We start from the raw sequence: 27,027 nt of genomic DNA on the forward strand, positions 1-27,027 counted from the left end.
GACCAAAACGCTGGCTTGCATCCATAGATGCTTCTCAAGCAAATCCCAGGACGTCATTTTCCCCTTGGACTCAGCCTTGGCGAGGCCGCAGCTGGAGTACTGCATCCAGGTTTTGGCCCCACAATTCAAAAATGATGTGGAGAAGCTTGAGAGAGTCCAGAGAAGAGCCATGCACATGATCAGAGGTCAGGAAAACAGATTACGATGACAGGCTGAGAGCTATGAGGCTCTTTAGCCTGGAAAAGCGCAGGCTCAGGGGTGATCTGATGGCCACCTATAAGTTTATCAGGGGTGACCACCAGTATCTGGGGGAACGTTTGTTCACCAGAGCACCCCAAGGGATGACAATGTTGAACGGTTATAAAATACTGCAAGACCGTTTCAGGCTGGACATAAGGAAGAATTTCTTTACTGTCCAAGCCCCCAAGGTCTGGAACAGCCTGCCATCGGAAGTGGTTCAAGCACCTACATTGAACACCTTTAAGAGTAAAATTGGATGCTTATCTTGCTGGGATCCTATGACCCTAGCTGACTTCCTGCCCTTCGGGTAGGGGGCTGGACTCTATGATCCTCTGAGGTCCCTTTCAGCCCTGATGTCTATGAAATCTATGAAACCTCTAGAAATTGTCTCTCAGACCTCATTGGAGTTCTGTAAAGGGGAACCCAGGCCTCTCCCAGCCTGACTGACGAGCCCTCCTCTCTCTCTCTTACCACTGCAGTGACAAGTACCAGGTGTTTGACTCAGCACCCCGAGGGCTTCTCCGGGTGGAGGAGCTAGAAGACCAAGGACAGAGCTTGGCCAATGTCTTCATCCTGAGGCTGTTGGAGAATGCAGATGATCGGGAGGTTAGCTACATGCTAAAGGCATCGTCCCAGTGAGTATAAAAATGCTGTCATTCCATCAGCAACACCTGCTTGGTCCCCTCCAACCAGTCTGCCGGTGTGGCCTGTCTGGCATCAGAGTCTTCTCCAGCAGGTCAAACCGAAATTAAACATAGGAGGACTGCCCCCCACAGTTTTTCCACAAATAGCAATGGCCCAAGGGACCCACCATAAAGCTAAATGAGTTTGTTTCCTGTAGGAAGCTATTTGCAACATCCTTGTGGACAATGCACTCAGGTTTCTAGGGTGGGTTGGCCAGTGATTAGGAATGATTTGAAGAAAAGTGTCTGTCTGGTTGGCACTTCAGAGTAAATGAGGTGAGCGGGATCCCTGCAGTGCATTTATACTGGTGCAGCCTGACATGGATCCTGAAGGTTCAAACCACTTCAAAGACAAAACCCATCTATCCCTTCAGTTGCAACTAACCCCTTCATTGTATACCCTGCTGCTCAAACACAGTCACAAGGACATTCTATTTAGAAGTGAATGCAGGAGTCCTGTTTCTGTTTTTGATCTTCTCCCATATCCAGCCCCAATGCTGAAGACAGCCCTCAGCTTGCTCACTGAGCCCAAACTCCACTATGCGGGGCTTTGCAGGCACAGGTGCCTGCATAGCCAGTGTTTTAACATTTACTTGGTGTCATTTGCCCCTTCAGACAGTGGAAGCATAAGTGTAAGCCCAACAGTTTAAAAACCATGTTGTTTAACAACCATCAGAGCAGATTTCCAGCTCAGGCTGGCACACTGATCTACCCAGTAGTACCTCAGGGCCAAGGTGAGGGCAAGCAACCAGCACAGTCACTCTTCTCAGCTCCTGCAGGCTCCTCTTGTTCAGGGTGAGTAACAGGGATGCTATGCTGGTAGGGACATTGAGCACCTCAAATCTTGTGCCCAGGAGAGGTGCATAGCCAGGGAGAAGGGATAGTGCTTGCACTTAGGCAAGGGTTGGTTTATCCAGTACCACTGACTACACTGTTTTTGGTAGAGAAGACAGCTGCATTGAATGAATGGAATGACGTTTCCATTTCCCATCACTTGCGCCTCTGCAAAGTTCTCATTGGTAGAGCATGGCAAGGACTTGTGCTCAACTCAGCAGCTTCTCTCCATCTGCTGTCTCAGCAGCACCTGCCAGGCTCCAGAGCTGCCTGGCAAGCAGAGAACTAAGTTATGTTAGCCCCCCAGCTCTGCCCTTCCACCCCCCCAGCTCTGCCCTTCCTTGCAGGAGAGCTGGAGATGTCAGCATCTTCCGTGGCTGAGCTCCAAATCAGAGAGCAAAGAATGAATGATAATGGGGAGAATCAAGGAATAGGAACTCACAAAGCCCCTGGCATGGGTTGGGAAAGTGAAAAATGGAGCATAGAATCCACAACATGTGTGAGCGAGAGCTGCAGGGGGTCTCTGAAATGGGGGAGGAGGGGAAGTCCATGGGGATCTTGTTGAGGGGAAGGCAAGCATTCAGCCTACAGGAGCAGCCAACCACATAACACTTATCCTGGCTGATCTCAGCATATTTCACTGGTTATGCTGTGGCCCCTTCTCAGGTCCTGTATTCCCAGTCAGAGCATACCTTCCTAGCACTGGCGTGTCAGCTGGTGATCACACCTCCACACCACCGTCAACTCCTGACATCTTTGTTCCCTTGACAGTCTTTTCCTTGGAGGAAATTTCAGGATAATTAAATGTGCAGATATAGCTACAGGTTAAGTTTCAATTTAGGCATTAAAGCCACAATCCAGAAAACATATAGTTGTGGGCTCTCCCAGCAACTAACTCAGGCACTTTGTAAGTATAAATGTTGACAGTCATAGGCACCAACATGAAACGCAATTGATTTGCAGGGGTTCTAAGCAAAGACTACTGTAGGTGCCAGAACTTGGAGTGTCCTCCTGTGCATGTGCAAATTGCATTAATGCATTTTTGGCACTTACTAATAGTACACTGCTTCCTGGTAATGGAGTCATGCTATGCAGCCATATGGTGGCTATCCTGGTTAGCTCTGTTGCTCCTAACACACCATATTAGTGGGTAAATGAACAAATAAAATCTGTCCTTGAAATGCTCCAACAGGGCAGATATGGGAATAGATCATCTCCTTAATTGCTTGTGTTCCTCACAAGACCTGCAGTTGTCTATCTTGAGAAGCTAGGAGGAGCACTTGCCTTTCAGAAAGAGCAGGAAGTAGGCTGGGCTGTCATGCTGCCTCCATACCCGTCTCCCTCTCTCTTTTGTGGCATGACCACCACCCCTCGCCCCTCCAAAAATTATACTTTGGATCCTTGAAGCTCTATGCTGAGTGCTAAATTGCTTTTCCCCAAGCAGAGCTGTGGAGAACCCAGAGGGAAAAGTACCAGGGATGATTTAAGGAGGGAGCTCTGAAAAGTTTGAGTGGTCTTTGCCCCCAGCTCCTCCCATTCGGCTTAGTGGGCTGGGGCACTGTTTGGATGCAGAATGAATGGCAGCTGGGTCCTCAGCTGGAGGAAAGCACCAGGAAGCCAACAGTCATAGTTGGGAAGGGTAGAAGGGGGAGCAGGCATTTCCTGATGGGTGGGAGGCTGTAGAGCAGAAAAGGAGCCGGTTAGTACAGACAACTGTGAGAGCGCACAGGAGGGACCAAGAGAAAGTAGGAGAGAGACAGAGGAGATGGAGGCCTCCTGCCTGACAGGTCCATGGGGAACAGCCTGGCATCTGTCCATGGAGCTGGAGAGGCCTCTGAATGTCACAGATGTCACATGTGACATTCTAAAGAGCATGTGGGAGAAAATGACTCAGGGAAATGCACAAGTGCCACATGGATGAGTGACACTTGACAGGTGGCAAGATCTGACAGGCAAAAGCTGGGGAGCATGCTGACTTCACTATGAAACTTGTACAGTGGTGGGGTGAGGGGGGAAGTGAGATCAGATAGTCGGGAAATGAGGCAGGAGGAGAGGCAACAATAAGCTACGGGCAGTGGAACTACTCTACAAGGGTAGTCAGAGTAACTGAGCTGGGGGCAGCAGACAGAGTGAGACATGAAGGGGAAGGAGAGAAGGTGAGGGAGCTGGTCAGGGTAGCACATGATGTAGGCTGAGAACACAAGGAGCTGGGAAGGAGTGCACCAGCAAAGCAAAAGTCCCCAATGGCTGGCAGGGGTGAAAGGAAAGGCGCCAGAGGCAGTCCCTTTCTGCTAACTCACCACAAGCAGAGCAAGGAAAGGGGAACAGACTCTCCTGGATGTTTGGGAGGGGCTGCTTAAATAATCTGCACTCTTGGGGAAAGGTTGTGCATATCAGACTCTGCACCTGCTCCCATCAAGCAAGGTGGGGCAGGGAGCACCCCTTCCATTCAGGCAGACAGCAGCTACAATGCAAGGTCATCAGGAAAAGACAGCAATGCCTCCAGCTCCAGGAAGGAAGATGGCCAGAAAGAGGCAATGAGAGGAACGTGTTAGCAGGTGCCCTTCCCCATGGCACAAAGAGAGCAGTGCAGGGGGTTGCCAGCTACTCAGGGGACTGTCTCTGCAGTTACCCAGAGCTGTCTAGAGCTGATGCTAGAGGGAAGTCAGAGGTGGAGGAAACCATACAGGCTGCACACTTCCCTGGCTGGGACCAGAGACAAGGGAAGTGCGGGGAGGTGGAGGGAGAGGACCTGGATCAACTTGATCTTGCTGAGCTGGCCTTCCGGCTGGCTGCACAGCCACCAAGCAGAGTGTTTCCATGTAGCTCCCCTGTGATGGCTCTTGGACCCTGCTCATTCCAGCAACCCCTGAGATCTCCAGGAGCCTCAGTGTCTGGAGCAGAGGGGCAAGGTGCTGGAGGTGGCAAGGCCAGGGCAGGCAGAGCTGGTGGCGAGATGACACTGAATCTGGAGCAGCCCACATCTCACCCTCATGACTGCACCATTTTTCTCTCATCACAGGAGCGAGATGAAGCGCTGGATGATCTCGCTGGCCCCCAACCGGAGAACCAAGTTTGTTTCATTCACATCCAGACTCGTAGGTGAGAGACATGGAGCAATGGAGGGAGGGAGGGAGGGTCGGTCATTCAGCTTGCACTAAAGGTCACCCCTCTTCAGGGATCCAGACCTTTAGGGATGCTGCAGCTCAGGCCCTCAAAGTATCCCAGTTCCACCCACCACAGGCACTTTTTGAGGTGAAGTTGACTGCCCAGCTCCCTTTCAAACTCCTCTCCTTGTTCCCTTTTATTGAAGTTTCTCCATCTATCCCCTTCCTTCTACTCACAGCCCCTTCCCACACCAGCTGTGGTTTCTGGCAATCTCACTTACCATCAAACACTTCCAGTTCAGTCTTCAGACCCCCCCCCCCAACTCCTCCCAGTCTGGCTCTCTCCCTCTTTGCTCTTTCTGTGTTTGTCACACCCAGATCTCCAGCACTGTCCTCTATCTAGCCAGCCCCACCTCATTTCTGCCATCATCACCATTTACTTATGCCCCATCCCTCAAGCCCATAACCAGAACTGGTCTCATGCTTCCCTTGCCCTGTTCCACAAATCCATGCACTTTCCTCCTCCTGCTGTTGCCTCCTCAGCATGACCCATCTCTCTTGCATTCTCACTCTCTATCCTTGCTCCTCCAGGCCCCCCCATCTCCCAGGTTGCTTACTGCACCTTCCTCTTGGGACAAATTACCCTCTCCTATCCCTGTTAGACACTGTAACCATTAAAATCATCTTTGCCCACCTTGTTGCTGTTGTTCACACCATCTTGGAACATCCTTAAGTTCAAGCTCCTGTCAACTGCTTTCTAAGCTCTGCCCTCAGTGTTCAGTTGTGCCCCTGCCTCAGCCTCATTGCTGCATCTGCTGCTTACACAGCCTTCCCCATGCCTATTCCTGCTCTGCCCCTTGTGTGCGAGACCTCCTGCCTGCACTCAGCCAGCAGCCTCTGGCCCAAGGGCACTGCCACTCCCAAAGATCCCCCTCCGCTAGGACAGTGACAGGGAACTCGGGCTATGCTGCATGAGCCAAGGGGGGGGCAGCATGCATGACCCCCAGCCAACCTGCATGTGGGACTGGGAGCTCCCTGGAGCAGGACCTGCACCGTCTGTGCTGTTGGGAAGCATCTGGCATAATGGGGGGGACTGCCAGAAAGAAGAAGAATGAGAGCAAAGGGAAGCATTTTCTTTGCTCTCACTCCTCAACCCCTCTCACCCCAGAGCTGTGAGCAGCACCGCTCCCTCCCACCTGCCTCAACTCCCAGAGCTTTTTCAGGATGCTGCATTGGGGGGTGCTCTTCCCCTCACTGCTCTTTGCTCTGGAGGTTTGGAGAATGGTCCACTATGGAGCAGCCACTTGGTCAGGCCCCACATCAGTCCTCTCCTTGCCCTCACCCCGTTACGGCTCTGGAGTTTGAGCAAGGGGCACAGGGATTCCTCAGATCTATCCAAAGCAGCTGGCTCTGGCTGCAGCCCAGGCCTTTCTTTTCTAGCCCAACCTCTCCAAAGTGTCTCCTTGCTGGTTGCTGTGGAGCTGTTCACAGAGCTTGCTGACTGAGCTGTGGGCTACTTGCTGGGGCTTCATGAGTCTCAGAGCTGAGATCACCTCTCCCTTCCTCAAGCTGGCATGAATGCCCTCAGCAGGGACACTGCATCCTCTGTAGTTCTGGTAACTTATGAATCTCAATTCACTGCACGGCCCAGAGCAGCCACGCAGGTATCCTGCTGGTTCCCAACTCCATACACCCAGGAAAGGAAACACCCTCCATCTTACCACACCTCAGATATCACACAGTAGGAACCCTATGGAAACCCGATGTGATGCAGAAATCTCTGTCACAGAGTACATGCACATGACAAGTTTGCGCCAGGACAGTTTACCTCAGATTTTTATTTTGGAGTAAAATTACACAGATGTCTAGAGTGGAAACGCAACTAGCTTTCCAGAGGGATGTGTCTGCAGTTGGCTATGACAGGGCCTTGCCACTTGCTGGCTGGGGAGCTAATAATATCCCATTTGCATTGAGTAAAGGAACTAACCTGGTATACCATCAATTAGAGCTGCATGAACACGGCAGGTACACTAGGTCTGTAATTACTCCTCACTTCCTGAGGAGGAGTATTACCTCAGTGGCATAGTTTACACTGGTGTAAGGCTGTACATTTTGCATCTGCTCCATTTTTTACCATGGAGTAAAAGTTGAACTACTCTGGAGCATAGGTGCCGTGTGTCTGCAACCTACTGCCCTTATTGCAAGGTATTCTGGTGTGTGGACCTTGGAAGGCTCTTCACCTGTCTGACTATCATTTGCATACAGTAGTTATGGGACTGAGCAGCCAGGTGACCTTGTTTCTCTTCTCTGTCAGATTGCCCGCAGATACAGTGTGTCCATCCCTACGTGGCTCAGCAGCCAGATGAGCTGTCCCTGGAACTGGCAGATGTCCTCAACATCCTGGACAAGGCCGATGATGGTAAGGGCAACATGGAACCAGGCCCACATGCCCCTGGTGCTGCTCTTCATAAGGGAGGGAGATCTTTCCATGGGCAGGGTGCTTCTGAACCAACAGGAAGGGCTTCTTCAGACAGAGGCCCTTGTCTTGCATCATAGCTGAATGTCAGCCTCGAAGAGCTCCAAGCTGCAGCACATTTTTGCTTTCACTGCAGCAGTCATCACTGGCCTAGGCCCATGTCTGTACCTTGCACTCCCTCTCCTGGCTGATGAAGGCAACCCCTGCTTGTCCTCTCAGGCAGGCTACTCCTGGGCTACCTCAGTTACAAACCTCAAGGTGCCCTGTTTCTCTCACACAGGTCCTGAGCAAGGTGCAGGGTCCAGTTTTCTGAGTGAGGAGCAGGGTCCAGTGATTTGTTTGGACTCAGCTGCAAATGAGTCAGTCAGTGGGTCAAAAAGGATCAGACTCCAGGTTTTTCCTGGTTTCCTTTCTTCCATCTATTAAAAGATGGGGTACCCATCTCTAGGGCAGGCTCCTGAGTGGCTAAAGCGAAGTAGGGGGCACAGCCAGTGCTGGCACCAAAAACTCTCCTCCCTTTTGTTTGGATATTCCAGTCCTGTTGACTTGTCTTTCCATCTTTCCCCATTGCTCAGGTTGGATTTTTGGAGAGCGCCTCCACGACCAGGAAAGGGGCTGGTTCCCCAGCTCCATGGGGGAAGAAATCCTGAACCCCAAAATCCGATCGCAGAACCTGAAGGAGTGCTTTCGGGTCCACAAGTCGGACGACAGTCAGCGGAGGAAGCTGGGCAGCAGAAATCGCCAATGACCCCTGATCTCCCTGAGCCCTGGAGCATCAGGGGTCCCGATGGCTTCTACAGAGGGATAGAGGGCAGAGGCTGCTGGCTGGGAGCATGAGGTGGCAGTGCTGTTGCACTGGGACATGGCATAGACTTGGTCTTTTGACATGCTGGTCACCCTCACCCCCCAAAAATGGACTTTGCTGTATGTACAGAGTTCCCCCTATCCACATTTTTAACGTGCTGATCTTTCCTCTGGAGAACAGGAAGAGGAGAAGCCATTTCTCTCCCTTAAAGCTCAAGGAACTATTGAAAACAACATATTTCTAATCATGCTGCAAACCCCAAAGAGTGCAAGCACTCTTAACCCTGTGCAGGGGGGAGAGACTGAGCACAGAACAACCGGAGAGACTGTTCCAGAGCCCAGGAGGGGCAGGGGGCAGCTGTTTTGCAATAGCTGTGACATCAGCCAAGGGTACCATGGGGAGGCTCTGGCAGCCATCCTAACATAAATGGAGATCATCTATAGGGAGGAAGCCAGACTACAGCACCCACAACTCCAGACCCACACCCCAATGAGAGTCCCTTACTAAAACTGGCATCTGCCCTATAAAACAGTTCTATGCACACACGTTGCAGCTGGACCCTTCTGTACCTTTTGTAAAACTCTGGCTATGAATGTAATGGAAATTGAACAAATCCTGCTACCAAGTGCTTTGTGCTTTTCTGGTTCCCAGCACTTTAAAGATGTTCTCTTGTGAAGCTGGATGAAACTCCAATGAGTTCAGATGGCTTAAGATCTCCATTTTGTAGATGGGGACATGGAAGCAGAGAAGTTGTCTTGCCTAGAAGTCACAAAGGAAGTCAGCGCCAAACTAGGGACTGGAACTCAGGACGTCTGCTTCCCGACTCCCAGGTTCTGGGCCCACTCCTCTGTCCCAGGTGGGCCTTGGACCCAGTTCCAGGCCAAAGGCTCTAGCCAGCTATAACCCAAGACCAATGCTGCTTCACCAGATCCTGCCTGCGAGAATCCATGCCTCTTCTTTCACTCTGGTTCTGTATGTAACCTGACGCTTGCACTCCCTCACCCCATGGGCACCAAAAGCATGCGAACACCACATGAGGGCTTTCTCCCTGAGCACAGAACAGCAAAAGTTGCCTTCCACCTGCCTCCAGAAGTGGGTGGTCATGTCCACAAATAGTCAGGTGGCCAGAGGGCTGTGAGGAAGGGAACATGATGGACTTCACCTGAAATGGGCACAGAAGATATGTGACATGACAGCATTTGTCCATGAGGTTTTCTTGCTGTGGTGCACAGGACACATTCGGTGGACAGGGGAAAAGGAAATAAAGGGCAGGTGAGGCTGCCCACCAGCTATCAAACCAATACACGCAGATGATATCCCAGGAGAGCCAGAAGCTTCCAGCCCAGATTGTCCCCCAGCATGTTTGTAAATCAGCAGGGCTTTGTTAATCCATCGTCAATTCCTCTTTGAAATCCAGTGAAAACGGACCATTGTCACCAGTCTCTACAGCGTTTGCAGGCAGCTCTGTAGGAAGAGGATTGCGCTGCCAAGCGGATGGGCTGTGCTCAGACACCAGGAAGCAGCTTGCACAAAGGCAGCTGGCTGTACCAGGCCTGTCTTTAATGAGGGGGAGTTGAGCAGGGAGCTGGGAGGCCTGGTGCTAGAGCTGCAGGAAAGCCCACTGAGCCCTGGCTGCACTGCATCAGCAAATCCAGTCAAAGAGCTGTGTGTGCATGAACTGTCTGTACAGTATTGACATACCTGTATGTAGGGAAGTCCTCGGTAGCCAAACGGACAAGGGAGTATGATGCAGCTCAGCACTGCATGAAGCAGGGCAAGGGATCAAGAGCTTTGACAGAGTTGAGAAGGACGAATGGCTAGAAACAGACCACAAATAATCACCTTAGCAACAAAGGGGTGTTTCTGACTGCTCTGCTCTTAACGGGTCCGTGGAGGCCCTTTTCCGAGAGGCCCCATTAGCTATGAAAAGGGCAGCTGTTTATTTGCATTAAAATCAGGGAAACACAATTATTTGGCATCTTTCTGTGATGCTGCATAGCAGAGTCTTCCAGGCATCTCGTGCTGCTTCTGATCTCTGCACTCACCACTGCCAGCCTGGCTTTCCACATTCAGACAACGGCAGGGCCGGGTTTATGTAAAAGATGACTTAAACCAGCATGCTGTACACAGCCAGCAGACTCCCCAGGGGTAGTCAGATTCAGACCCTGCGCTCACTACCTCTGCGGTGCCAGTGTAACTATAGTGATTAAAACTTACAGGAATGTTAGGGTTCAAATGCATAAGCATCTCACTGCTGGGCACATCTCTGGGGTATAGCAGTGAGGAGCAAATTGGAGAGGGCTGGCAGTTCAAGGCCACCTGCAAGCAGCCTTGGGGAGAACGCAGGTCTACACATGTCCGCAAGGGCAAAATTAAGCCTCTCAGGATATCACTGCTGACAAGGGAGGAAGCTGGAAGGGCAGATACCAGGTTGGGATTGTGAGGCTGGCAGTTGGAAAAAAAAAAACATCACCATTTGACTTGTAAACTGAGCATATCTAATCTGGAGACACTATAATAAACCCACTGCCACAATTGTATTGTACAGTCACTTTTCTGAGTACAACCAGATTTTAAACTCAGGGTCCAAAACATTTTTAGCAGCAGCTGGTTACCAGTAAGCTGTCCACAGTAAAAACATGGACAGCCTAGCTATGAGAAGCAGCTGAGAACCTGAGAAAAATACCAGGTCACAGATCTTTCCACCACGCAAAGTGGCCATGAATATTTACCAGTCCTGGCAAGACCGCGGCCCTCGCCCGCTGCGGGGTGGGAAGATTCGCTGCCAGGGCGCGGAGTTGATTAGAATTCCCAAGTGCTGCAATCCTGTCTCTGCCGACGCTGCAGTCCCAGAGCCGGCATCTTGGTTTTCCACAGCCTCAAACGCCTGGGAACAAGTCTAAAGTGAAGCTGCTCTGTTGCAATTTTCAGTTCTCTGAAGAGCCACGTACACGGTTGGTGATTTTCAGGCCCTAAATTTGCATTGCTCTTCATAAAATTTCAACTTCTCTCCTCGCACTGGCAAACCAACACATATCAGTTTCAGGTGGTCTAAGGTGTAAGATGGGCTCAGTGTGTGGATCATGAATGCAGGTTTGAGATCCCAGTTGTTATTAGGCTGCCTGAGCAAAATGGAAAGAACTTGTTGTTGTTGTTTTTCTTGTGATGAAAATATAGCTGACTGAGCCAGCAAGTTCTCAAACCGGCTGTTGTGTGTGCGTGTGTATGTTCATTTTCTTCTAGGTCATAACCCCAACACCCACCTACCTCCTCCAGCACAGTTGCACTTCCTGGAGCAAAACCACAATCAAAGAACCATAGAAAAATAGGGCTGGACGGGTCCTCTGGTAGCTGCACGAGGAGGGGGTGCAACTTTGCTCTGAGTCAGGTTGGGAATGGGGGCAGTGTCAGGGGCTTCTGGATGACACTGGTTTGCAGTTGGATGCCATTAGTTGTGACTGAGTTTACACTGGCTGAACACATTGGAAATAGCAGCTCAGCTGATGGTCTTCCATGAACAATGTTGATTGTTCAGAGGAGCCAGGACCTGAGTAGACTGATCGAGTAGTCTCTACAGGCCACAAGTGGGTCCTATGAACACTGGCTTGCCCTGACCTGCTGCTATTGAGGAGAAAGGATTTCAGCCCCTCTGCTAGTTACTTAGAGCCATCTCCAGCTACAAGACCTCACTGCTTTTCAGGTTTTCATGCTGTGCCCTAAGGGTCTGCCACAGCACTTGCTGCTACCTCTGGCCAGATGCTGCCCACTCAAACCGTCTTACTAAGGCTTCATCATGCTTTGAAGGAGCTGGGCTCTCACTGTAGCCCACAGGCTGTCAGGGCCTGGAACTCCTGCTTTGGCTTCCCTGGATCCCTCAGGGGCAGCAGGGCAGTGTTTCAATAGCCACAGTTTGCATCGGAGGTTATGGGAAGAGCTAGGTTATATATAATGAGGGAGGGCAAGGAAGCCCCAGAGGTCTGATAGCAGGAACAACAGGCGTCTCTAGGCAATGCCTGTTGCGGTTTCACAGGACCTTCACCCCACCTGAGTGCTATCGGTTGCTGTGCTAGTCCTTCACTCTTGGAACATGTAGCACTGATGGGGACAGTACAATATTCCCAAGGCAGTTGCTGCCACCACCTTTGAAGTACTTACCTCATACAGACCAGAGTTGCTGCAGACAGAAGCCTCCTTCTGTGAGCGCTCAGCAATCTCTGGGGAGTCAAAGGACAAAACTGCAAGTGGAAAGACATCCTAAGACAGCAGAGACGGTCACTTCAGTGGGCAGAACAAGGTGGGACTCTACCCTGTTTACCCAAATCCCAAGCCCTTGAATTTAAAAGCAACCCCCCAATTATTAGATTCTAGACATAAAAAGATTATAAATTTAATTTTCCAATAACTATTGGAGGGTCAAATTCATCCCCTCAACCATTGCCACAAGGAAAGCAGCAGCTGGGGGGTAGGCAGCCTGCTCCATGCCCCTTGTCCCCTTGCCACCTCTCCTCTCTCAATGTCTCCCCCTCCCCGCCAGACTTGTTCCCCACTGGTACCTGCCCGTTTTCTTGCCTTACCTTTGCAGCCACCATCTCTGATGGGGGGAGAGGGGTATGGAGAACTCAGCCAGGCCAGTCCAGGCAGTAGCAATGGCTCAGGCTCCAGCCTCCAGCACCAGTTGAGGTCAGGGGTAGAGCTGCAGCAGCTTCCCCCACCACTCCATGTACCCCTTCCCTGCGCTCCCTCCTTCCCCATGCTCCCCTTGCTCTGAACTTCCACTCTCCCATGCCCTTTCCCTCATGCTTCCCCTGCTCTACGCATCCCCTACCTGCCACATGAGCCACCCTGGCCTCGTCTGAAGCCACAGCAACTGCTTGCCTGGCCTGTACTCAAATCTAAGAAGGGTCCCCCCCCACCATGTTGAACAAGGGAAAAAACCTTGTTTTAGATTGGAGTAAATATGGTATCAATCCTGTAGGTGCAACTGAAGGGGACCTCCAGAGAGCACCAGGCTCCTCTAATCCAACTGGGGGAAGCCAACATTGTGGCCCCACAGTGACCCAAGGTGTTGATGGACAGGAGAGTGAGCACAGCTGGATGCTAGTAAGAAGCACATGCACAAGGAGAACCAAAAGGGCAAAAAGTCCATGCCCTTGCCTGGATCCTTCCTGTTCCCTCGATTATTCCAAGCCAAAACCCAGAGGAGACAATCGGCTTGTGTCGCAAAGGCTTTTTTGTTGTCAGTTATTTCTACGAAACGAGGGATGCTGCAGGTAAGCACAAAGGAGGAGCAGACTGCAGATCCCAGCAAAGGGCCACAATAATGTGGTTCTTGCAGACCTGAACAGCACTCAACAGATGCTGCTGTAGCATCATCCCAGGAAGTGTGGACGTGCCAGTTGGCTGAGGGTAAGAACATGTGGTGTGTAGAGCAGAGAAGAGATCCTGACTTTTCCCCTTGGAGTACAGCAGAGTTGTGGCTTTTCACAGTGAACACACACACAGACACACACAAGAGCCTGGACAGTTCTTATGAAAAGACTTTTATTGAGTTCAGGAGGCCGAGAATTTCCGCAGAGTGATGACAATCAAGGCCACGATCACAGACGTGCCCAGGAAAGCGGCAATGACAATGGCACCGATAGCTCCAGGACCCAGAGCCCCTGCAGGGACAGAGAAAGAGAAAGCACAGAACAGGCTGCGGATGACCTACACCTGAGCTGGCAGGTGCTCAGAGCTGAACACACCCATTTGCCTCTGAGCAAGGCTGTGTGAGGGACACAGGTGCTTGTTCCCCAGAACCAAGTGCAGAGCTGCCACTGCCCTGCGCATGCAGTCACCAACACTCAAGTCCAGGGAGGCAGCCTGATGGTGCCTGCAGAGCACCAGTCCTGGCCCAGGTCACTGCACACACAAGGGGGTGGGTGATCATGATCAGAGAGGCCCGTGTCAAATGGAAAAGGCAAGAAATGAAATATTCAACTCCCCAAGCCCAGCCAGCTCCAAGGGGAAACCGGGCAGAGAGAGACAAATACTGATGGCCATTTACTTATGGTAGCCCACAGCAACAGCCCCAAGGAGCCAATGCTACAGCTGTCGTGTTGCTATCCCAGGGCCCTAAAGCAGCCCCTTCTTTGGGGGGTGAGGGGATGAGAAGGAGAGGAAGAGGTAAGGAGCAGCAGGTCTTGCCATGAAACCCAGCCCACCACTAACACAGAGGTTCTGGACCAGTGATAAGGCCTTGAGCAGGGGGTGAAATGGAGGGGGAAGGCAGAGGAGGGGCAGGAAAACACAAGGATCGGTGCATTGTAGCTCCTCTCTGCACACTGGCTAGAGGCTGGGGATGTGCAGCTGCCTGCGCAGCAAAGGGGCTGTATAAGTCGTGTCCCATGTTTGCCTGGGGGCAGTTATGTGACCTCGGAGCCTTTCTGGACCAGTTGCAGCTTTCATCTATTGCAGCTCGGATTCAGCCCCACCATTTCTCCAACACAGTTCCACATGGACCTGACTTCTCCCTGCCCCCGAAACAGCATATCATGGCCTCACCCCAACCCCCTCTCTGCAGCAACATCACTTCTCAGCTGATCAGTGAGCTATGATCAAGTGACTGCAGCAGAGAAAGGTCCATTGACCTGACAGAGGCATCCAGGGGAGTGGTTTGAACTGGGGCTCTGAGGTTTCCCCAAGAACCTTTAGAAGGAGTGACACCATGACCCTGGCCAGCCACCCTCCTCAAGGGTGGTATTGTGTTGCAAGTCAAGAGACAGTTGCCATGAAGGAGGTGACTGGTCAGCTGGCCAGCCTCTAACTGCTGGAAGGCTTGAGCACAGCCCCCTACCAGCCCATCTACTCTCCCTACGACTCACCAGGGAACTTGCTGCCTTTCAGCCTCCTCCTGTCCGTCTGTCCCAAGTTCACTAGCTACAGACTTCAGAAGCCCATGGGGAAAGGTTTGCTTCAGTGCACTGCTGCTGCCTTTAAGTCTTTAACAAAGAGCTGTGATTAGCATGGAGACAGCCTCCACCTGGCCTCACCAGACAGCTTTATTCTGGAGAGGCATTCATACCAACTAGCTTTGTGCTACTCAGATATAATTAGGAGGGATTCAGAGATGGGAGAAAAGACAGTAGGGAGGGAGGAGAGCAATGGAGTGGGAAGACAACTTGATCCACACACAGAGCGAACCTAGGAAGATTTTCAGCAGGCAGGAGCTGCAGATAAGGCTCTTGCATGGATGCAGCAGGACTGTGGGGAAAGGCAAAGAGGAGGTGAGTGCTGGGTGAATGAAGAAAGCAAAGACACACAGGTGCCCTTATCAGGCAGGGCACCAGGCTCCCGGAAAACAACTCAAGGTAAAGGAGTGCCTGAGGTGTTGGCCAGGGTTGAGAGAAAAGTATAATCAGTAAGGAGAACTGACTCCTTGCTTTCTCCACTGCCAAGAACAAGGCTCCTGTTAGGCAAGAAACCAGAGATGGTTTGACAAACCACAGCACAGACTCGGGGCATCGGGAAAGCCTTAAGTAGCCAAGATGATTTGGCTTTTCCAACTAGGTTCAAAGGCTGGGGAACTGACAGCGAGACCTGCAGGAATCAAAGCACCGAACCTGGAGCAAACAGAACATTGCCTATACCCACCTGTTCTCCTGCTGGAGTCAGGAAGCCTCCCGGGGCTGCTCACCCCATTGGGCTGCATTTTTGGGGGCTGAGAAGCCCTTTGTTTTGTGCAGAACAACAGCTGGATGCCTTCTATGGCCAATATCTGGCCCTGTGAGAGACCACAGCCCCAGCCAGCTGGTTCAAAGCACTAGACTTGGCTCAGGACCAAGTCAGCCCCATTCAAGATTTATTCCCAAACCCAGGTAAACATTTGCTGTCAATGAAAAGACTTGAATGCAGGTGTCTATGTGGAAAGGGCAGAGCCTTTGCAGCAACTCAAGGGAGGCTGCCCAGACTTCAGTACAGCAAGATCTATACCTACCATTCCCATCATCCAGCCGGTGGAGGTGGGTTGTGTCCTTGGGTTCATACTCCGAGGTGTAAGGGGGGAAGCCTGTGGAGTCGGAGACGTGGGCTGCGGTGGTAGTGTCAAAGGGGCCTGCTCCCGAAGGTAGCTCCGGTGGCTCGTTCCACAGTGTGGGGACTGGCCCCTGTGGGTGCTCTGCTGCAATGCAAGCACAGATCTCTGTCACTGCCCTTGGATGATCCCTTCTTTCCCTCCCAGCACTGGAAGGAGTTCATGTGGATCCCTGCCTGCCCAGCCAGGTGCAGAGAAAACAGCTGTTACCAGGACACCCTGTAGAGGGGCCTTTGCCCAGTGCTTCTGAAGCCAACATTTCCTCCCTCTGAAAAACATGTGGTTGAGGTGGTGACAGTTGTCTGCGGATGAGTGACCCTGGGGGAGCTGCAATGCAGGGCAAATTTGGCAGTAGAGGCCAAGTGACCCAGGGATCTATGAGCTGAAAAATCCCCTTTGCAATAGTTTAAATGGCACATGCAAGAGGTGCAAGAGCAGCCCCAGTAATGAGGGCACTGTCTGCATATCCCTGCAGAAAAAGCTGCTTGGTGGAGCAGAGGAAAATCAGCTGACAACCACACTGCTGGAAGGAAGCAGGGTGTGCCTGGCCCAAAGCATAGAGCTGCTATCCAGGCCCAAGTGGCAAAGCTTCCAGGGATTTCACTGTAGGTGCTAGAACTGGAATCAGCTTTTGTAACCAGCGTGGGAAAAAATAGTTTAGGCGTGAGAGGCTAGAGGAGCAGCAGGCAGTTGGGCTGTCTGTGGACACATGGCTATAATGCCAACTGCAGTAGCAACATCCCAGTGTAACCCATTCCCTTACTAAAAGCAGCCAGCTGAGTTCTCTTGTGATCCAGCAAACAGCACAGGAAACAGTTGAGACTGATTAGAAAGGTGGCTTCTGTAAAGGTAAACGGGGGAAGGGAACTGGCAACTGGGATATAACAGGGTGGAAGGTGGAAATTGGTAGAGTCCAACGGTAAGCACAGCCCGCGGCACAGCGATTGAAGAGACCACCATTACACAAAGGTCTCTGGAAGACAATGCTCCCACGCATCAATGTTTCAACACACCCCACTGTGGCAACGTGTTTGCTAGAAAAAGTGCTGAGCGTACACCATACACGTGTGCTACTTTGGGCACAGTCTAAGGCTGCACTGGTGCTCTTGGGCAGGGGTGCCTGGTGGATCCATGCGATGTTACTTCTCCCCTAGGCTGAACCTTTATGGCTTGTTGCATTTGCACTGAGCACATCTGCAAGCGACTTTTCCTGGCTGCTTGGTTCTGCCTGCAGAGGAACAAGCCCTGTTTTGCATGTCAGAGGTTGTGTTAATGGGTTTGTGCCTGTGTGACCAATAAGCAGTGTTTGGAGGTACTTACAGTGCACTGCAACATGGAAAAGAACCATTGTGTTTGTTCAGGGCTGTTAAGCTTTCAGGCTTCTGTCCCCTCCCAGATGCAATGGAGATGCCAGTGTTAACAGCAGCTCTCAGCCTGAAGGGGTCAAAAAAGCCCTAGCAGCAGCAGTTCAGGCAGGACGTATCCCCCCGGAAGAGCAGCAGACAGGAGTCTTTAGACCTTCCCACCAGGTCGCTCCAAAAAGATTAAAAGGAAACTGCGTTCTCTCTGATGTTGCAAGCTTGTGCCCAGTTATTTCTTTTCCCAGAGGGATTGGTTGAGCCTAAAAGTCTTTCCTGTTTGCATGTGGCTGGGTCTGGCCATCAGCATCAATGCTCATTTTGTTCAGGCTGGACAACCCAGAGGCCCCAGTGAGAACAGCAGACATTCCACAGGCCCCTGCAGAAACCACCGGGAATGTCACACCGGGATGGAAAAATCAAACAGGGTGGCCAAGGCCAGGGACATCTAAGCTGGTGATACAGTTATCTGGGCTGGAGAAGAGGGCAACATGGGTGCTAACACCAACAGCCCCGCTTCCTGTGCTGAGAAAACCATAGCCATGTCCAGGGCAACTGGTAGAACATGCTGCTCGGCTCAGGAGGGCTTTGGGCAGAGGGCAAAATGCCAGAATCTCATGTGCTCCAAGCGAGGGCTGGGCTTGTTGACAACAGAAGGCATTTCAGTGGGGACCAGGCACTCCTATGTCATACAACTCATGGTCCATGCACCAGAAAAGTAAGGGAAAGGGACGCTGCAAATAAGTACCACGTTAATTAATGTATTAACCTTCAGCAAGCTGGGCACCCAGGTCCTCCACCCCCTTCCCAATGACAGCCCTATATTTGGAGCTGCAGAGCAGTTTGTAACTGGAGACAGAGTGGGTGCCATCAGTGCAGCAAAGCCTGGGAGGGTCTTTAGAAAGGCTGACAGAAAATACCATGACCTGAGGGTGCCAGGACTCCACGTAGCCTTGAGGACATGCCCACAGCACCGTGCTTTGGGTCCTAAACAACTAATTGACAATGCAGCACGTTTTTCAGAGCCACCTACTGGTGCCTGGTATATGCTGATTAGTGGGACAGACATCCCTTTTAGCCAGCCAGGGGTTTTAGCCACCACAGGACAGATCAAGAACAATGAGAGACTTAGGGGTAAAACTTCATTAGGGCCAAGGAACCAAACTGATCAGGGGTTATTTATAATTAGTGCCAACGGCACAATTTAAGCCCCATTTCTAAACTGCTTTGACAGTCGGGGAACAGCCCATTACCACTTATTACATCTTTGTTTGCCATGCCAGCAAAACTAGTGCCAGCCCTAACACTGGAGGCATTAGTGGCTGGGAAAAAACACAGCTCACCTGGAGAGAGCATTGTTTAATGGCAAGGACCTTCCCAACTTCAAAGCAAATACAGCAGCACACTGTCCTCATGCACAATTGGGTTAGGAAAGACGAGGCTCTCCTGGCAGGGAACACACGCTGTTCCTGGGGACTCTGTGCACTAGATATGGTGTCAGTAAAAAGGATTGTTCCAAGAGTGACTGTGTAGAGCAGTCTGGCTCTGATGCATGCCATTAACACGGCCACAGAAAGACCCCTTGTAGTGACAGAACAGGATGCAGCACTGCGCGTCTCTCTAAGAGCAGTTAGAGGTGTCTAACTCCTGAATCCTTGTAGCGATCTACAGTGGCTGCCATGAAGGGTAACAGCTGGTGCGGGAGGTGCAAAGCTCAGTTCCAGGACAGTTAATCCAAGGGGGAACTCGTTCACTTCAAATGTTTTTACTTTGCATAGCTGCTTTGGCTCTAATTTACATCCTGCTGCTTTTGTACCTTAGTTTGGTAATTTTTTTGTGCAATTAAAACTATGACAGCTCCCCTCTGGGGGTTGGACAACGTGCATTAACTCTGAATTTTCTGCTGAGTTTGTGTGGTTTCACTCTAACAGAACTTCAGTTAATAAGGAAAACACAACCTCTTTTCAGCCTGTTTTGGAGGCTGGTTGTCAGCCCAGAACAAGAACCAAGACACAAACATGCAGGCGCTGACACATACAACCATGCTGCAGTCACACTACCAGTCTTGTGCAGGCCTCTGCTGTGATCAGCACAAGAGAAGAAGCTAAGATGCCAATGGAGTTCATCCCTCTGGAGCAGAAGCCCTGCAGCTTGGGCAGCATGCAGTTGTTTTTATACTAGTAACGTGCTTTCGATGACTTGCCCTTGCTTTTCCCCCTTCCAAACTCACATAGACTCAAAGACATCCCCGTTCCTGCCCTTTTGAAATGAGGCTGAACAATTTGTCTTCACAAGACCCTGCCCAGATCTGTTGCTTTCAAAGATGAGAAGTAGCTATTGTCCATGCCCATCCTACTTCAGTGGCCAGTAACAGTGTAGGCATTAGCTCTGGAGTTCCTGGCTTTAGACAAGACAAGCAGATCCTTCACTAGCAACATTTAAACAGCATCTCTCACTCATTTCTTTGGTAAAAACAAGAAAAAACACCGAGTTTAAGTCTGGGGTCAACTGAATAGATGCTCCAACAGTCCGAAGCCCCAAGGTCTGGAACAGACTGCCGCCAGAGGTGGTTCAAGCACCTACTTTGAACACCTTCAAGAGACATTTGGATGTTTATTTTGCTGGGATCATATGACCCCTGCTGACTTCCTGCCCATGGGGCAGGGGCCTGGACTTGATCTTCTGAGGTCCCTTCCAGCCCTAATGTCTATGAAATCTATGAAAATGGTTCCAATATAACATCCAAAAAGCCCCAAAGGGGAAGTTAGCAGACAACTAAAAAAAAATCCTGTATATACATGCTTGTAACCCTTTCAGCCCTATTTTTAGGATTATATAGGACAGTGTCGCAGGTGCCAGACTGAGTCAGGGGTCTTGGTTCTATCTCCACATCTTTGCTGCTGACTGGCTGGATGACCTTGGGCAGGTCAAACCACTTTCTCTCCTCATCCTTCAAGTTTTTCCATTGGTAAAATTGGGATAAGGATTCTGACTTCTTTTGCAAAGTACTTTGGGATCTGAACAAGATAGTGTGCTGCATACAAGTGAGTACACCTATAAACCACATGCTTTTTTATCTGTGCAGCAGACATGGCTTCACACATGCAACTGTGGCTTCAGCTGTTACATCATTCAGTGGGAGAATGCCTTACCAGACCTTGAGACTGAAGTTATTTCATCACAGTAGATAGTCACAGGAGACTGATCATCATTTGGGCCCTGTAAGTGCTATGGTAGTGTGTAAGCTAGGCACATTTCTTTTCTAAATAAAAATAATTATGTAAACCCAATATGGGATGTACATTTACTAACAACAAAGTTTAGCATAGAAAGGACAGTGTATACTTTTGGCACCCAAATATTACATAAGACAAGCCCAAAACTTACTTTATATTCTCTCTGGGCTCTGGCAAATCAGCACTGACCACCCAAGCATTCAGTCTTGCTGCTGATGACTACAGAAACCACAACTTGATGTTGAACAGTTTTTTCTCTGGGTAAAAACCACCTGAATGCAAAGGCCTTTTGTAGGGTATGGTCCTCTACTCAGGGGTGAATGTCACCCTTTCAGCTTCTGTTACACCCATAACAGATAACCCATTAAGTGCCACCCTGTCCTACCTTCTACCTGACTTTAGACTAACACAGTGAACTGTCTCAGTCACACCTATGTAACCATGCTGAAACCAACTATGGTGACCTGGTGTCCAAAGCCCCAGGGTGTTTCACTGGGTTAAGACTGTATGATCATTAAGGAGAACTTAGCACTATACATATGGTTTCGCATAAAGCCATCTGACAATGCTAACCCACTCCTTGAGGGGCAGAGTGCCAACTGGACATAACTGCTGTTTTGCTATGTACCAGCCAAGTGAATAGAATAAAATGCAGTTTGGCGATAGGAAAAGTTTACTGGGCAGGAAGAAGGGGAGAGGGTTAATTAAAAGGGTTTAACATGGCATTGATATAACATGAAAATACTGAACTAGATTACCTCATTAAGAATGGCCAAGTGACAGAGATGGTTTCGCTTCCTTACTGTTTATTATTAATACAGGTCAGCATGAATTCAGCAAGGTAACCTCTAGTGTGTGTTCTCCCTATGTACAATACACACCAATTATGATGTAGGCTGCAAAAGAAAGGAAGGAAATGTGAATAACTAAGGGTGGCAGACCACACAGAGACCCAACACAGGGACTCCAGCCACATGACCTTTATTTTCCAGAGGTGAAACACTTAAGCAAGGCTACACAAAGATGCACTTCTCGGCAATCACTTAGTTTTCAGTAAGGTATTTCTCCCAGCCTGGAGCACCCTGGATAGTCAGATCTCTCATTGCTACTGCTTGTATGAACCCTGACACTCCCAACACTTCCATCTCATTAGCCATTTCCATTGAGGTCCTCCTTATCTCTGCCAGGCACTATGAAAAGCAGGGTCAAGGTTCAGTGAGAAAGACAGGATGAGTATCAGCAGAGTGTGTATGTGACTGGACAACCCATGCTTTATACACAGTGAATAAGGGGTGTAAGGATGGAGTCTATAGGTCCCCAATCTTCAAGAAGGATGACCAAATATGGAGTCTTTCCAAACAAGTAGGAAGCAGAAGTTATGAGGGCTCTACAGACCAGTGGTAAAAGATCTCATGATCAGCATTATTGAGCTGCTGGCCAAATTAACACCACCACTGTTGCTTGACCAGACCATCAGTAGAGATCCACTTTTTTTTGCACAGGTTTGATTTCACCTCTCGATTCACGTGTCCTGTCTGAAGGGTGGTATTAAAACAAGATTCCCCACTTTAGCAGAGGACAACTACCAGGATAGCTACATCAATGTTTGAGAGGAAGATCATACAAGTACGTAGATACACGGACCACGGGACATCAAAACATAAGACACTCTGTATGTTCTGACCAGCTCCCATTTTAAGCCGGTATGCTGGCTCAAGTCACCAGTAACAAGGTGCTTCTGAGAAAGATACAAGACAGCCCAGCACATAGTAGTTATGGAATAATCTGCTTCCTAACCCTTATTATTCAGAGTTGGGCTCATGTCATGAAAAAGGAGGCTTCATGGTCCTTCCTTAATTCAGGGACTTTAATTCCTTACTACAGACTCTTGCTATCTATAGAAAATAGCATTTTTTATTTTTAAAGAAGGATATCTGTTCCTTGTAGATTCAGCAGATGATGTGCCTAGAAAAAAGAGATTAAACTGTGGACAGGAGTTTACAAGAATATTATTGCCAACTGCATCTGAGAACAGTTTATGTAAGTCTGCCTAAAGCCACCCTGAACTGGTTGAAACTCTTACCTTAATAAAAACCAAAACTTTAATCAAAAACTTTTTCTGCATTTCCTCACATTCTACTGTTTGCTTTTTAACTTTTTAAATAGTCTTTAAAATTAATATCTATTTATAACCCTAACTTAAATTTAATATAAAGGAACAGAAGTACATCATTTGCCACAGCAGGTCAAAGTCTCCTCCTTTGCTCAGGTGTGTCTTTGCTTTGGCAGTTTGTTCCTGGGTAATAAAAGTGGTGTTCTGGTACATAGCTGTTGTGTTGATATGCATCTAGAGCAATGCTATCAGGAGATAACATGCCTCTAACTTTGCTCAGTCTGAAGTAGTTCATTATGGTGTTACCTATCTGTGTAAGCACATGCTACAGGAGGCCCACACAACATTTTACAGCATCTTCCAGGTTGGAAAAAAACAGGACAGATAGACTGAAACAAAGTTTCTGCAGCTGCTAATGGAGCAAAACTGAATCTTGACAACCGTTTCTTCCCCCCTGCCACCCTATCCATCAGGGGTTAATCCTATTTTTCAGATGGGCAAATGGAGGCAGAGAGGGTAAATTGTGTAAGGCAAAAGAGAAGTTCGAGTTGGGACTTTGGCACATCGAGGGTTCTTACGTCTGAACGTGCTTTCAGTCAGAGCTGGACAAAAGTGCTAGAATCAGGGGCTCAATTGGTTCCCTGCCCTTCCTAGACACAGTGATGTTAACAAAACTTGGACTTGCGAGCCAGGAACCAAATTTCTTCTTTAAAAGCATGAAGCACTGGTGACATCAGGAAGCTGAACCTGATGAGCAAGACTCCTGATCAAGACTGTCAGTTCACTGACACCAAATATAGGCAACAAGTGCCATGTGTGCATTGGAAACGTCAGAGTCTTCCAATGCACACATGGCAACCAGAGTCCAGCCAGTCTTCATTCCGCCTTGACAATCCCTAAATTCACCTAATCCCTAATTTGATCCCTAAATTAACAGAAGTTTATAGTATCACTGGAATAAAGCAAGAAAATCTTGCAGGGGAGTAAGTGGAGGCCAAGACTTGCTTAGGAAACTTGGCCTGCATGATTCAAAACACCACATGCTCTTCTGGTCTGAGACTGGCCTCATCTTGCCCACTTCGGAGGGCTTTGCTATGGAGGATGAGTGAGAGACATTGACACCAAAGGGCAGGGGTTGGGTGAACCCTGAGGCCAGAAGTGGGCTGCCCAGCCCCAGGTAGCCACGATGGGCATGTGGCCAGTGGAAGAATGAAAAGAGCCCTTCATGGGAAGCACAAAGGGCAGTCTGTGATGCTATAAACTCTGGAAGCCCAAGTGTGCAGCAGCCCGGAGTGCTGCGGTTATGCCAAATGTTAAATAAACTTGTTTACAGAAAGGCAGGAGCCGTGTGCACACATATGGAGGCCAGAAGGCTGGCTGTCCCCCCTCCCTGTCTTGGCAAGAAATTTCCTTTTCTGATAGGCTGAAATACAGAAAAAAGCTGCACCACGTTCTCAAACCTTAAATGAAAAAGAAATAACCCTTCCTATACACTGAGGCAGTACGCTCCTGCAAAAGCTGGTTCCCCGAGGCCCTACTAGATACCAGAGAAGAACAAACCCAGGAGATCAAACCAGCAAGAAAAGATGCATTTGCCAAAAGCCAAGGACTTTCTGCTAAAAAGCAACATACATGCTTCTTCAAGCACTCTTGGTGTCAGGAAGCAGGAGGTATTTGGGAAAAGGCAAAGTTTAATTAGGAAGGAATAAACGAGGCAGTTACAGTCAGGTGTAATATAGCTGGAAAATCTGTTGCAGTTGGGCTAGCTCTATAGTTGTGACAGGGTGGGTATGGGGTATGGCATATCCTGTGTCCATGTTAACTTTTAGCTCACAGAGGGCAACAGTTTTAAGGTTTCACTAAAAAATAACCAGTAGGCATTTGCAAGGTGGGGTAGATTCCATGCATAGCTATTCTTTAACAGAAACTACTGTTTAGGAGATGTGAGTTGATTACAAAACTAGAATGCAGTGCTAAATGATGAGCATGTTGCATCTGCAGATTCAGACAGTCTTACTTCAGATACTGCATGTTTTTGTTATTTAAAATGCCCCCTAGCAGCTAGCATCTCTACATGGAACAAATACAAAATGAGTGAGTTACCTGGGCACTTGCCTCTACGGACACTGTGGCATCCTGATCTAACAGATTAAACTTCTGGTGTGAACACTCCTGGAAACAAGATGGTCCATCTACTGTACAGCAATCTGCCAGACATTGTCAAGACCTTGCTCCTTGTGCAAGATGCAAATGAACTGTGCTGGACCAAACTGGCGGAGTATGTTGCAAAGGACCATGTCATCCTCAGTCTGCACTGACCATCGAATTCTGCTGAGACCCTACTAGATGGCACATTGTGGGAAATCCTTTCCAAGAATCTCATTACAGATGGGGCTTTACAGAGTAGGGAGACAACTTGCCAGGCACTTCGCACACCCTCTTTGCTTTATTTTTGGGCCTGACCAACCATCTACTGAACCTCAGAATAAAATGCATTCCCAGCCTCAGCTCTTACATGCAGCTTTAAAGGGGCCTGCATTTCTTAAGAAGAATTTTATAGAATCCAGCCATTTCTCCTCACTATTCTTAAATTCCTCTCTTCATAACTCCAAATACTGCCATCAACTGCTTGTGTACTTGAGCCATACAATGAAAATACCCAGAAACTGACTGGTCTGTTTTGTTTGTCCAAGCTAGGTGAAAACAGTAACAGTGACAGGCATTTAAACTTAATTTTAACTTCAGATTCAGAGCAGGAAACTTTTCTCTTTGGCTGCAGAGCACGCTGCCATCCATGCTTGCTGCAATTCCTATTTGTAAGCTGCACTGTAGCAGTATTTTTGAAGATACAATGGGTTCCCCACAACGTACCCTTCTTCCTTCCTCACAAGATCCCTGGTCTCTCACAGTAGATGAAATCTTGCTTTGACACTAACTACTCTGATTCCAAGACGACTTGCTGAATTATAAGGGGCACCTACCAAATCTTTGGGGGAAGAATGAAAGGTGGGGAAGGAGAGAAAAGGAGGTTAGTCCCCTGCTCGTTCAGACTGTAAATACAAACACATGCGCTTACCTGTTAGCACAGCAGGGACCAGGACTCCAGCGAGTGCCAGCAGGACCAGGTGAAGAACTCTGTGGTGGGGCATCGCTTCTTCCAGGAACAAGGCGCTGGAAGGAATTCTTCAACTTTTCAAAGTATTGAAATGCTTGGAAACTTCACGAGCATAAAAACAACTTTGCCCAGTCAGGCCACAAATCCCTTCACATCAGGATGCAGACAGTCTCTGCAAACTCCTGCAGAGACTGACACACTGACTGGTTGAGCAGACCTCTCTCCTGAAGACCGCAGCTCCACCCTCTAAAAACCATGCCTAAAAAATCCCCCCTCCCCTCCATGCACAGCTGGACTGTTGGAAATCAGTTATCCTTGCCAGACTGGTACATACACGTACACACACACACACAATCTTTTAAGGTTCAAAATGCTTTGAAGCAGAATTAAAGCAAGTCCTTGCCATCTTAGTTTGCTGGACCTAATACTCAAGAGATTGAGGAGCAGTGCGTGGTCTTATCAGGGTCAAATTCTACTAAAATCTGATGTTGCTGGGGAGACTTAACATTACAGCCCCACAAATCCTCCCCCTCCTACCCTGATTTAGACTGAATGACTTCTTTTCCATGTGTTCCTCTATCAGTCTCTTTTCTCTCAGATGTGCTTGAGAAAGACAGTCGTTAGCAGAAAAAATACAGATTTTTGACTGAGACCCATGCAAGCACTGCAATTGTGAGTTCCTGAGAATGAATCCTACAAAAAAGGAGAGTATTCCAGCGAACTGGTAGAGGCAACAATTTCATCAGACTTCCCTGCAGTGGATCCATAAAATACATTTTTAACTGGCATGAAGATTACCGTTAAGCTGCAGAGAAACAACTGACTTCTCTCCAGAAAAGGTATCCATACAGTTTGAATCTTTGAGTATCCTTATACTCCGTTCTCAGCAAAATGGCATTATTTTAAATTTCATCTGCAAACTTTTGTTCCAGGATCTCTTTGTGAGACACAGAAGACTCAAAGCTGTCACCACAGGGAAGTGGGAAATT

At 49.2% G+C, this 27,027-nt stretch overlaps 2 protein-coding genes across 3 annotated transcripts in view; one reads left to right on the forward strand and one right to left on the reverse strand.

The window, feature by feature from the left end:
* Positions 1-11,349, forward strand: part of NGEF (neuronal guanine nucleotide exchange factor) — a 53,057-nt gene extending 41,708 nt beyond the window's left edge. The window contains exons 9-12 of the mRNA XM_019503759.1: positions 720-875; positions 4,780-4,859; positions 7,179-7,283; positions 7,916-11,349. Coding sequence (XP_019359304.1) covers positions 720-875; positions 4,780-4,859; positions 7,179-7,283; positions 7,916-8,088 — 514 coding nt within the window. The 3' untranslated portion in view covers positions 8,089-11,349. The remainder of the gene's footprint in view (positions 1-719; positions 876-4,779; positions 4,860-7,178; positions 7,284-7,915) is intronic.
* A 2,315-nt stretch (positions 11,350-13,664) lies between these two features.
* CUNH2orf82 (chromosome unknown C2orf82 homolog) lies at positions 13,665-26,275 on the reverse strand. Of its 2 annotated transcripts, none has more exons than XM_019503762.1 (3): positions 26,000-26,275; positions 16,121-16,300; positions 13,665-13,805 (listed from the first exon to the last, which is right to left on the reverse strand). In XM_019503762.1, the coding sequence occupies exons 1-3, from the start codon at positions 26,070-26,072 to the stop codon at positions 13,696-13,698; spliced, it is 363 nt and encodes a 120-aa protein (XP_019359307.1). In that variant the 5' UTR covers positions 26,073-26,275; the 3' UTR covers positions 13,665-13,695. The 2 variants fall into 2 exon arrangements, with proteins under 2 accessions (XP_019359307.1, XP_019359306.1); XM_019503761.1 differs by having other exon boundaries at positions 16,121-16,303; positions 26,000-26,273.
* Positions 26,276-27,027: the final 752 nt, after the last annotated feature.

Source organism: Gavialis gangeticus, unplaced genomic scaffold (assembly GCF_001723915.1).
Source record: "Gavialis gangeticus isolate Ggan-Ray unplaced genomic scaffold, GavGan_comp1, whole genome shotgun sequence".
NCBI lineage: Eukaryota > Metazoa > Chordata > Crocodylia > Gavialidae > Gavialis > Gavialis gangeticus.

What these genes read in the sequence shown, in the direction of transcription:
- CUNH2orf82 (XM_019503761.1), bottom strand. Translation starts at nt 26,072, where the DNA reads ATGCCCCACCACAGAGTTCTTCACCTGGTCCTGCTGGCACTCGCTGGA. An exon ending in GGTCCCTGCTGTGCTAACAG is followed by an intron (nt 16,304 to 25,999) that starts GTAAGCGCATGT and finishes CTTGCATTGCAG; the next exon opens with CAGAGCACCCACAGGGGCCA. An exon ending in CCGGCTGGATGATGGGAATG is followed by an intron (nt 13,806 to 16,120) that starts GTAGGTATAGAT and finishes CTGTCCCTGCAG; the next exon opens with GGGCTCTGGGTCCTGGAGCT.